The 12509-nt window shown below is 37.6% G+C and overlaps 1 protein-coding gene across 1 annotated transcript in view; it reads right to left on the reverse strand.

Annotated features, from left to right (window-relative positions):
* Positions 1 to 12509, reverse strand: part of GABRA2 (gamma-aminobutyric acid type A receptor subunit alpha2) — a 150527-nt gene that overhangs the window by 78853 nt on the left and 59165 nt on the right. The window contains exon 4 of the mRNA XM_019665761.1: positions 6034 to 6101. Within this exon, the coding sequence (XP_019521306.1) occupies positions 6034 to 6101 (68 nt within the window). The remainder of the gene's footprint in view (positions 1 to 6033; positions 6102 to 12509) is intronic.

Raw genomic sequence — 12509 nt, forward strand, 5'->3', positions numbered from 1 at the left:
TGGAGGATGTCGCTTCACAGGCCCATGTTGGTATTATCATTGCGCTCTTCCCGGGTAAGGCAGATGGGTCACCGCTCATTGGACAGCCGCTCACGGTGGCTCATGGCAGCCTACACTGTCGCTAGCGACTCACAGCAGCCCAGGTCCAGGTCGAGCTGTTGTTCACCATCTTAGCTGTAGAGGGTGCAGCATCACTTGCCCTCATGTGGGACCCGAACTGGGGCCCTGCTGCTCAGAGCTGGCGTCCCAAGCCAATGCACCACTAGGCTGGCCCTAGTTCTTAATTTTTTTATTTTTTTTTTTGCTATGCTGTTTTTTCATGTCAGGCTACTGTCACTATTACAAATCTACATCACTGACTGGAACAGGAAGACTTAGGAGTTTAGGTCTTGCTGCATAGTATGCACACTGCATAGAAATAAGTTAATCTGCTAAACTAAAAGTGAAATTAAATTTATTCTTTACTTTTTTTCACATTAACTAACTGCTTCTGTAAGTATTGAATTAGATATCTTCATATCCATTTTTCTGTGTGGGTGATAATAGTAAGGCTGTATTTTCCTTCCCCATCATAATAAACATCTTTCTATTAAAAATGTGACAGCCAAGTTTCATTTCTTGACCTGGCCATCTGCACTACCATAAATTCAAACTTTCCCTCATTATTTATCTTGCTTTCCAGAAAATAAATAAATAAATAAACAAACATTGAAAATAACTCCATGTGATCATCAGGAAGTCCAAATCATTTCTCTTCACAAAATGTATAAATGTTTAAATGTTTTTAAATTCAGCTCTATCTTCACTAATAGATTTACAATATGAGCAAGTGTGTGTGTTTATGTGTGTCTGTGCTACATGTGTTCCATTATTCAACTTTCATTTCCCCCAACTTTATCTTGCTTCTTTAGATTTGGACAAAGTTACAAACAGTACCTGTTGAGTGATCAAACTATCTGCTGGCTCTTACTCGAAATCATCCCCATTTCACACATTATTATGTGTGCCAGTTATCAGTGTATTGCCTCTCAACTCCAAACGCACCCTCCTTTCCCCCTCTTTGTGACACAGGAGAAGGACTCTAAACATTGCTCCTTTGACAATGCACACAATGCTAGGCTTTGTCAATAGAGGGTGCTGGAGGGATATTCGATGACATAACAAGAGAAACAGACGTTCTTTCTGCTCATCTTCTGGTTCAGATAGATGCATTGTCATTCTTTGGCACAGCTTCAAAGGACTGGCATGGCGGGAATTTTCAGCCACCAGGCAGGGTATTCTTATGTACCTTCACAAGTTTCCTCATGAGCACCAGCTGCATGCTCCTGGAGCAGCAATATCCTCTCCAGTGATATCTGAATCTTGGCCTTGCAGGGGAAAAAGCTTTTCCAAGTTCTTCCTTCCTTCCTTGTTCATGATGCTTCATCCCTAGAAGTCTATGTTGCCTTCTGCATTTGCTACATCTGAATTTCTTTGAGTCTTCTTTTATCCTGTTTTATTATTTAACTACCTTGTATGAATTAATAATTTATTATACTAGAGTTTCCCTGTTCAAATTACTGTTAAGGATCCTCTCCTCTGATTAGTAGGAGTAAGTAGGTGCTCACTTGATGTTCCTGCAATTAATCAGACTTCTTCTAAGCCAAGTACTTTTAAGACTGGGTAAACAAGGTGCATACAGATGGAAATAAAGTAGAAAATATGACATGGCCAAAAAGAATTCTACAGGACTCTATTCGGTAGGTGATCTAGGGAAATGGATCACTAGAAAAATGTTAAGAGGCTTCAAGCCAATTAAGAGCCTACAGAGATGTTAAATGTATATTTCATTTGGGGGAATATCTCCATAATAATTGTGTGTGTGTGTGTGTGTGTGTGTGTGTGTGTGTGTGTGTGTGTACTCTAAAATGGAAAAAAAATTAAAACTCAAAGTAAGTGATTTTTAAAAATTTAAATGTTGCTAACTATAATTCCAACGAGATCAATTCAACTTATATATAGTTTGGAATGTAAGTGAATTTTAATGTTTAATGTAGTATGTGGTAGGGTCCCCCAATATAAGAAAGCATATCTTGAGCCTGTTAATTTTTTTCAAAGTTATTGGGCAAAATTTACTGAAAGGACTGATGTTTTGACTTTAATTCAGAGACGAAGGAATTCAAATTTGTTCTGTTGCTGATGACTGCATACCCAACTTTTTTTTTTTGCTTTTTATTTTTATTTACTTATTTGCATGTAAACTGATGAGTATTTATTTTGATTTTTGAGAATGACAGCAGCAGATGGGACCACAGACATACACCAGCTAGAAGCACAATTGCCTGATCTTGGACACAGTCCTGCTCCCATTCTGGGAATGTTGTCCTTAACCTTCAAGTCTTAACCTTGCACATCTGCATTCCCAGATCTTGATTTCAGCTTGGCATCAGTGGATTCCTTATGCTGACTGCTAAGATTTAATTCTTGCAGAATTATAATGCTTTTCCCATTTTTTTCTTACCTGACTTTTCTCAGAATTCAGCATTTGTAAAAATGTATAAATTTCCCAACAAATGCCTAAAAGGAATTACTATATGGAAACACTAGCTAAAGGTTCACAGTTTCTTTTCCTTCTTTTTGTATTTTTTTTAATTTCAACTTAATTGAGGTATAATTGACAAATAAAATTTAATATGTTTAAAGTGTGCATTGTGGTGATTTAATATATGTATACATTGTGAAGGAGTTGCCCCATCTAGTTAATTAACAATGCATAACCTTACATATTTACCTCTTGTGTGTGTGAGAACATTTAAGTTCTACTCTTTCAGCAAATTTTAATTATACAACACAGTGCTATCAACTATAGTCACCATGTGTCCTTAGTCACCCTAAGACCTCATTTATCTTGTAGCTGAAAGTTTGTACACTTTTACCCCTCTCTCTTTCCCTATTTCTCCCACCACTCCCCCAGTCCCTGGCAACCACTTTTCTACTCTCTGTTTGTATGAACTTGACTTTTTTTTTAATTCTATATATAAGTGACACATGTGGTATTTGTCTTTTTCTCTCCAGCTTAATTCACTTAGCATAATGACCTCAAGGTCAATTCATCTTGTGGTAAATGGAAGAATTTAGTTCTTTGTCATGGCTGAATAATATTCAACTGTGTATATATACCATGCTTCTATATCTTGGCTATTGTGAATAATGCTGCAATGAACATGGGAATACAGACATCTCCTTGAGATACTGACTTTGTTTCCTTCGTATATACACCCAGAAGTGGGATTCCTGGATCATATGGACCATGTTTTTAAATTTTTGAGGAACCTCCAAACTGTTTTCCACAGTGGCTGTACTAATTAGCATCCCAACTAACAGTGTACAAAGATTCCCTTTTCTCTACATCCTCACCAACACTTATCTTTAGTCATTTTGATGACAGCCATTCTAACAAGTGTGAGGTCATATCTTATTGTCGTTTTGATTTGCATTTCCCTAATGATTAGTGATGTTGAGCACTTTTTCAACGTACACGTATATCTTCTTTGGAAAAATGTATTTTCAGTTTCTCATGAACTTTTTAATTGAATTGTTTGTATTTTTTCTATTAAATTATATGTTATTACATATTTCAGATATTAACTCTTCTCAGAGATGACTTGCAAATATTTTCTCCCATTCCATTGGTTGCCTTTTCATTTTGTTAATAGTTTCCTTTGCTGTGCAGAAATTTTTCAGGTTGATATAGTCCCACTTGTTATTTTTGTTTTTGTTGACTTTGTTTTGGTGTCAAATCCAAAAAGTCATTGCCAAGACTGATGTCAAGGCGCCTATCCCCTTTTTCTTCTAGAAGTTTTATGGTTTCAGGTGTTGCACTCAAGTCTTTAACCCATTTTAAGTTGAAGGTACCAGGTTTTAAAATATGTGTTAGTTATCCACAAGAATGGTCAGAACAAAAAGGTGGAGAATTAGTGAGATCCATAGCACCACTGAAAAAAAAGTAATTTCATACATTTTGCTAGAAATAGATGACCTGAGTTTGTCTAAATGCCCCAAATAACAAATATGTAGTATGTCTAGGAAAAAAATGTATATTTTTGTTTTTTTATATTTTGAGGTAAAATAATTCACTTTGGAAAAAAAAGTAAAGAAAAAAATCTTCAGTGAGGCAGCTATTACCATTAATATTTACAACACAAAATCTACAACATTGAAAACTTTTATATTTGGGGGCTCTCTATCATATGCCTCTCTGTTTTGGCCAGGAATAAGACACTAAAGGTAACCATGAAAGAGCCATCATTTATATAGCATTATGCTATTGAGAAATGAATAGCTTGACAAAATTCTGACTCTCTCCACTTCATTCCAGATAGAAGTTAGGTGCTCATTTTCACTGTGTCTTTCTAATATTTGGGAGCATTTTCTAAGACAAGATGCCCAGCAATATTATCTTTTCATCCAACCAGTAACGTTTGGAATACACACTCTTGGTAAACATGTCTCTACCATCTTTCCAAGTTCTCGTATACTTAAATTACTTAGAAAGAGGCATATTAATATTTCAGGCCACAATATAAGATACTGCAAGGAAGAAAAAAGGGTGAAGTTAGAGTGCAATTTTTCCTTTTGTTCCAGAATTGCAGCTAAGGTGTGGAGTTGAGAAAAAAAAAAGAAAAAAAAAGCACTTAAATCTTTACATTCTAATTTGAAAGAACTTCAAAGGCCTGCCTGTGTTTGGGATCAACCACCTCCTCTTAGTTGTGGGTCACCGCCCCCACTGACACCTCACCTTTCAGCCATCCAAGTCCATATAAGAAAAGAATGTGATGTCAGAGGAGTGGCTATGGTGGGAAAAAAAAGCAGATTTCTTAAAGTGATAAAAGTTGTGTATCTGCTCCCTAAAGGAAAGGTAAGGAGGTCCCAATACATCAGCCAATGATGTTTATGAATGCTTGTGAAAAGGGAAGACCTTTTGGTTTTGTTTATCAGGTGGAAAATCTCTAACCTTGTCATTCTTCCCCTTTGGTTATCAGAGAAAGAGAAGACACTGGGGAGAGATGACATGATGAAGGATGACCAGGCCAAGAGGGGACAAGGGCATCTGCTCCGATTCAAACTCCATGCGCCGAAAGGAAGGTGGATCTCTAAAGAGCCATTTGGCCTTGGAGTGGAGGATGCCTGAGAGGCAGATGAGACTGTGAGCCACAAACTTGCCAGAGAGGCAGCATGAGACAAGAGATAGGCATATCAGGAGAATGCAAAGGCAGGCATCGGCTGGAGGAGGGGGCCAAATGTGACAAGGTAATAATGAATGAAAAATTATTTCAACAAAAATTTCTACACCCGAGCACTACAGTTGGCTGGAGAAATAGAAGACTGATGACTAAAACGTTTATGCTTAGTCAAGAATTTACCTTTAATTTGCTAGCCCACCAGTTTCTAAACACAGCAAACCAATTCTTCTCTCGTACCCATCTTATTTTCAAGAAAATGAAATGAGCACCAATTCCACAGAATCCAAGTATGTCAAGATTCTAGGTTTCTTGAGATTGATTTATATGTGCCTACTATATATGTAATTTGTATGTATGTAGATAGTATGACAAGGCACCCACCTTATTCAGTACCAAAAAAAAGGGTTCCATTTATAACACTGACCAAGACCACATTCTGTAAGAATCAGTTGTCCATGAAACTGTAGAGTTTACTTATGGGAGTCCAAACAGGTACCTTTATTCTAGAAAATGGTTCTCAGTAATATAATTATTTTTATGTAAACAGTTATTTACTGACCACACCATAGCTAGCTAGACAAGTTTGGGAAAGAATATAAACTACAAAGAGCTAATCTGAACACCCAAGCTGGAATGGTGCACCACAGATACAAACAGATGTACATCCTTAACTCTCCATGCATTTGGGTAGACTAAATAGGCAAGAGACAGTTACATAATTCTACAACACTAAAAATACTTATTTTGTCTAAATTATCCCTCCCAAATTCTCATGATATGAAGTAAAAATACTATTTAATGAGAAACTCACCATATCTGTATCTGAGACAGGGCCAAAACTGGTCACATAGATGTTAGTGAAGACTTCGGTAATACTGTCTGATACAAGAAAAGAGATGGAATATAGATATTATATAATGAGAGCCACAAGACAGAGAAGAGGTCAAGTTCATGGCATGGTTAGAAAGCTGTGTGATATTTAAAAGAGTATTGCTTTTTACTTTCTTTTCAACTTTCAAACAACAAAAATAGCTATACTGTTCAATTATTTCATAGGTTCTCACAACCCTCAATGCAAAATGCCTATAAGTAACAGGACTTCTTACTTGAAAACTACACTTGATGAGAGCATTCCATTTTAAGGATATTTCTCAGAATTAATAGTTTCTTAGATTTGATCTTAACTGAACTACTTTACAATAAATGTTCTACCAGTACTGAAAAGAAAGTATGGTTAGTATAGTTAGCATTTGTTATAGTCCTGAATTTGATTCTCAAACTAAATATTTCAGATATTATTTCATGGTAGAAATTTTGTTGGTAGATTGTAAATTAGTATATCTTCTCAACAAAGCACAAACACAGATTGTTAGTCATTACAAATAAATATAATCTGTAGTAATATAAAAAGCTTTATTATTCAGTGACATAAAAATAAAAGCAAATAACACACATTAATCACAATGGATTACTTCTGTACAAGCTTGACTTTAAATGTATTTAAGAATGACTGAAATGCTGAGACTAAGCATTCATCTTAATTGGATTGAATTAGATTCTCAAGTTATGTAACTTATTAACTAGGGTTAACAAGATCACTCTATTAACTAGGTGATTTAGATCTTTGATTTTAAATAAGGCAAATGGTGATGGGGGAAAAGATCAAAAGAAAGATTTAAAAAGTAAAGCCCTTTTAATGTTCTTATAAGAAAAAATACATCCTTAATTTGTATCATTATAAACTGAATGCCTTATCTAGTAACGCCCAAATTTTTAATTCTACACAAACAATATCATAAAATATTTTTTTAATATTATGCTGGACATTAATTCACAACCATGAAAGAGACAGTAAACTAAATCTGGGATATTATACCTGCTAAGGCAAAACTAACAAATAAAAAAGATTGAAAATAACAGAGTAGACTATTTCAAAGGACTTGAAATATAATAATTTGCATGACAAGCCTATGAGATCAGTTTCCTGTCATTACTCCAATGTGTGTGTAACTGATGGACAGTAAAGTAAGGAAATATGCCCAATAACACACACTTAGTAGAGTAGATAGAGCCAACTTTCAGAACCCAAGGAATCTGGCTCCTGAGCCCTCACGGTAAACCAAAGCATTATACCACAGTCAACAATAAACATGAAACTAAAAGTGTTTTCTCATTAACTATATATTTCTATTCACAATACTCAGTGTCAAAAACATACTTATAGTGTTTCAAATAAATATTGCCATTCAACATTATTATAATATACTTATATATTATTTTATTGCAAAAACTGTATTTATGAAATTTTACTAGAAACCTGATTTGAAACATAAATATATTTATAAAGTTAATTGTCAGCTGCCGCCTGCTCCAAAGGCCCATGCAGGATCAGTTTTATGGATACACAACTTGTGCAGTCCACACACACAAGTGCTCAGAAAAGCCCCGTACTTAGGTCAATGTTCCATTTTTGCTGTGTTGAAATTCTTAATTAACGTTTGAATAAAATGTCCTGCATTTTCATCTTGGACTAGGCCACACAAATTATGTGGCTGGTCCTGGACCTAAATTATATGTGCTATTAGAAAAAAATCAAGAAAGATTTCAGAGTTCACTGAAGCGGGGGAGGGGCAATGTGGCAGAGTAGATGAATGCTGCGCTTGCCTCTTCCTGTGACCACATTAAAATTACAACTAAATTATAGAACAATCAACTTTGAGAAACATCTGAAGACTAACTGAACAGAAATCCTACAAATAAGGACATAAAGAAGCCACATCCACATTGGTAGGAGGAGCTGAGACATGGGTTTGGTCATGTTCACAGCTTATGGATTGCTGTATGTGGGGCTGACCCCACAGAGTGGGATTCCTCCCACTGTGTTCTGGTGCCTGCTGTGACCACTCTTTGGGTGTGCCATTTGTGGGGTTAGTTGGGTGTTGTTCTGCTGTGGTCTGAAGCCCACCCCACATCAGTATGTGGCTGTTGAGAATCAGGAAAGATGTCTCAGCTGTGGAGGTCCCGCCCAGGAGGAGCAAGAGATCCCAGATCCACACCAGGCTTCCCAGCCTGGAGTACCAGTGCCAGGAAGAAGAGCCCCCACAATATCTAGCTGTGAAAAACAGTGGGGATTGCAACCATCTAGGTGAGGTAGAAAGCTGCTGGAAACCCAGGCATCCTCTTAAAGGGCCAGTCTACAGACTCACTAGCACGTAGGCGCTCACCCTGTGCTCTGGCAAAGGGACGGTGAATCAGGAGGCATCAGAGACATACAGGGAGAGACTAAATTGTATGATTTCAGGGCAAGGACCAGAGGGACAGTTGCCAATTTCCCTGTGTGGGGTTCTTCTCCAGTGCAGTTGGCAGGCAGTTGTCATCCTTCCTGTGCTGAGTCCTTCCCCTACATGGCCAAATCTGAATCTGCACTGATCTGTTGAACTCCACTCGCTCCACCCTGGTGACTTCCTGGGACCCCTCCTCACCCAACTTGTGTACCGCCAGAGGCACTTTCTAAGACCAGCACCCAGCCCTGCCCCATGCATGGCAGAAGGCTCTTTCAGCAGCTAATAGTTGGCCTCAACTAACATGCTATCACATGCATTTTCATGATCAGTAGCCAGCACAGCCTGTGATAGTCTTTCTTGGACAACTCTCGGGAACTGGCAAGCCCAGAAAGGCAATGGCAGGCCTCAGTGTGCTCTCAGCCTTTCTCTGAGTAGCTCGAGGCTCGGCACTGGTGCCAAACCAGAATCTACATTAACCTGGTGAATATTACTCATCCAACCCTGGTGACTTCTTGAGAACCAGCATAACCCAGCTCTCATACTTTATAAAGCTCATTCAGTGGCTGACACTTACAGGCAGTTGGCAGGTGGCAGAAGGGCTCAGCATGCCCTGGGCTTTTTGCAGAGCTACCCCAGGTCTGGTACTGGTGGCAGCTGCTCTTGTATGGCAGAGTGGCCTCTCCCAAGCACCTCCAGGTACAGCACAGGCAGTGACCAATCACAGATTGCTTTGTAGCTCCTACCAGGTAGGTAGCCCCAGCCTGGTCACAAGCAGTGGCTAACTTGGGCCGTGAGAGGCCCCAAAACAACAATACTCAGATTCTGGCTGCAGACCACAACAGAACAACATCTAATTAGCCCCACAAGTGGCACACTCAAAGAGTGGTCACAGCAGGCACCAGAGTACACTGGGATGAATCCCATTCTATGGGGTCAGCCCCACATACAACAGCCCATAAGCTGTGGACATGACCAAACCCTACAGCCAGTCAGCTTGAGGGTCAGTTCTACTCACTGAGGTTCCAAGAGCAACCAAGGTTCAACTACAACAAAAAAACTCCACCACTGGGTCCCACACAGCACCTACAACATAAGACCACCTGGCGAAGACTGGGAGATGTAGCAGACCTACCTAATACATAGAAATAAATGCAGACAGGCAGCCAAAATGAGGAAACAAAGAAATATGTCCCAAACGAAAGAGCAGGGGAAAGCTTCAGAAAAAGAACTAAAAGAAATAGAGATGACCTACCAAATACAAAGTTTAAAACTATGGATATAAGGATGTTCAAGGAACTTAGTGCGAACTTCAACAAAGAGATAGCAAGCATTAAAAAAGGACACAGAAACCATAAAAAAGAACCAGTCAGAAATGAAGAATACAAGAATTAAAATGAAGAATACACTAGAAGGAATCATGAGCAGATTACATGAAGCAGAGGATAAAATCAGCGATTTGGAAGACAATGCAGTACAAAACACCCAATTAAAACAGCAAAAACAAAAAGGGGTACAAAAAATGAGGATAGTTTAAGGGACCTCTGGGGCAACATCAGGTGTAACAACATTCTCATTATAGAGAAAGGAAGAGATTGAGAACATATTTGAAGAAATAATAATGGAAAACTTTCCCAACCTAGTGAAGGAAATAAATATATAAGTCCAAGAAGTGCAGAGAGTCCCAAACAAGATGAATCCAAAGAGGACTACACCAAAACACATCTTAATTAAAATGGCAAAGATTAAAGACAAAGAGAGAATCCTAACAACAGCAAGAGAAAGGCAACTAGTTAGTTACAAGGGAGCTCCCATAAGATTGTCAGTCGACTTCTCAACAGAAACACTGTAGGCCTGAAGTGATTGGCACAAAATATTCTAAGTGATGAAAAGCAAGGGTCTGCATCATAGACTATTCTACCCAGCAAGGTTATCATTTAAAATTGGAGGAGAGATAAAGAGCTTCCCAGACAAGAAAAAGCAATAGGAATTCATCACCAGCAAGGCAGTATTACAAGAAATATTAAAGGACATCTTTAAGCCGAAGAAAAGAGACAACAAACAAACCAATGAAGATAAAAAATATTAAAAAAAGAATAATAAATGGCAATAATTATGTGTGTATTAATAATCACTTTAAATGTAAGTAGACTAAACACTCCAATTAAAAGACATAGGGTAGCTGAATGGATAAAAAAACAAGACCCATATATATGCTGTCTATACGAGACCCACTTCAGATAGAAAGACACAGACAGGCTGAAAGTAAAGGGATGGAAAAAGATATTTCACATAAATGGAAATAAAAACAAGCTGGAGTAGCAATATTTATATCAGACAAAGCAGTCTTTAAAACAATGACTATAATAAGAGACAAAGAGGAACATTACATAATGATAAAGGGATCAATCCACTGAAAGGCTATAACCCTAGTAAACATCTATATACCCAACATAGGAATACCGACATATATAAAGCAAATATTGACTGACATAAAGGCAGAGAACAACAGAATACAGTCATAGTAGGGGACTTTAACTCCCCATTGACATTAATGGACAGATCTTCCAGACAGAGAATCTACAAGGAAAGAGCAGCTTTAAATGACACACTAGACCAGATGGTTTCAATCAACATTTTTAGAGCATTTTACCCCAAAGCAGCAGAATATACACTCCTTCCAAATGCTCATGGAGCATTTTCCAAGATAGACCACTTGTTAGGCCACAAAACACCTCACAATAAATTTAAGAAGGTTGAAATCATGTCATGCATCTTCTCTGACCACAATGTTATGAAACTAGAAATCAATTACAAGAAAAAAACTGAAAAACACACAAACACATGGAGGCTAAATAACATGCTACTAAACAATAAATGGGTCAACAATGAGATCAAGGAAGAAAACAGAAGACACCTTGAGGCAAATGAAAATAAAAACACAATGACCCAAAATCTATGGGACACAGTGAAAGCAGTCCTGAGAGGAAAATTCAATACCAATATAGGCCTAGCTCAAAAACAAGATAAATCTCAAATAAACAATATACACTTATACTTAAAGGAACTAGAAAGCAAAGCTCACAGTGAGTACAAGAAAGGAAACAATAAAGATTGAAGAGGAAATAAATGAAATAGAGTCTAAAAAAACAATACAAAAGATCAATGAAATCAAGCGATGATTTTTTTTGAAAAGAAACAAAATGATAAACCTTTAATCAGACTCATCAAGAAAAAAGAGAGAAGACCCAAATAAACAAAATCAAAAATGAAAGAAGAGAAGTGACAACTGACACCACAGAGATAGAAAGGATTATAAGAAAAGACTACAAATAATTATATGCCAACAAATTGGACAATCTGGAAGAAATGCACAAGTTCCTAGAATCATACCATCTTCCAAAGCTGGATAAAAAAGAAAAAAAAAAGAAAACAAATCTTGAACAGATTGGTTACTACTAAGAAATTGATTTAGGAATAAAAAAACTCCCAGAGAACAAAAGTCCTGGACTAGATGGCTTCACAGGTGAATTTTACCAAACATTCAATGAACAACTAATACCTTCTCAAACTACTCCAAAGTATTCAGGAGAAAGAACTCCCACACTCATTTTACAAGATCACCATTACCCTGATTCCAAAACCAGTCAATGACATTAAAAAAAAACTATAGGCTGATATCCCTAATGAACATAGATGCAAAAACCCTCAACAAAATATTAGCAAACTAAATTCAGCAATACATTAAAAAGATCATCCACCATGATCAAGTGGGATTTATTCCTGGGGCGCAAGTTTGGTTCAATATCCACAAATCAATTAATGTGACATACCACACTAACAAAATGAAAGATAAAAATCATGTGGGGCCAGCCGAGTGGCACGATGGTTAAGAACTGGCTTGGGACGCCAGAGGTCTCTGGTTCGGATCCCACATATGAGGGCCAGTGACACTGCCCTCCACAGCTAAGATGCTGAACAACAGCTCAACCTGGAGCTGGGCTGC

Source organism: Hipposideros armiger, unplaced genomic scaffold (assembly GCF_001890085.2).
Source record: "Hipposideros armiger isolate ML-2016 unplaced genomic scaffold, ASM189008v1 scaffold_452, whole genome shotgun sequence".
Classification (NCBI taxonomy): Eukaryota; Metazoa; Chordata; class Mammalia; order Chiroptera; family Hipposideridae; genus Hipposideros; species Hipposideros armiger.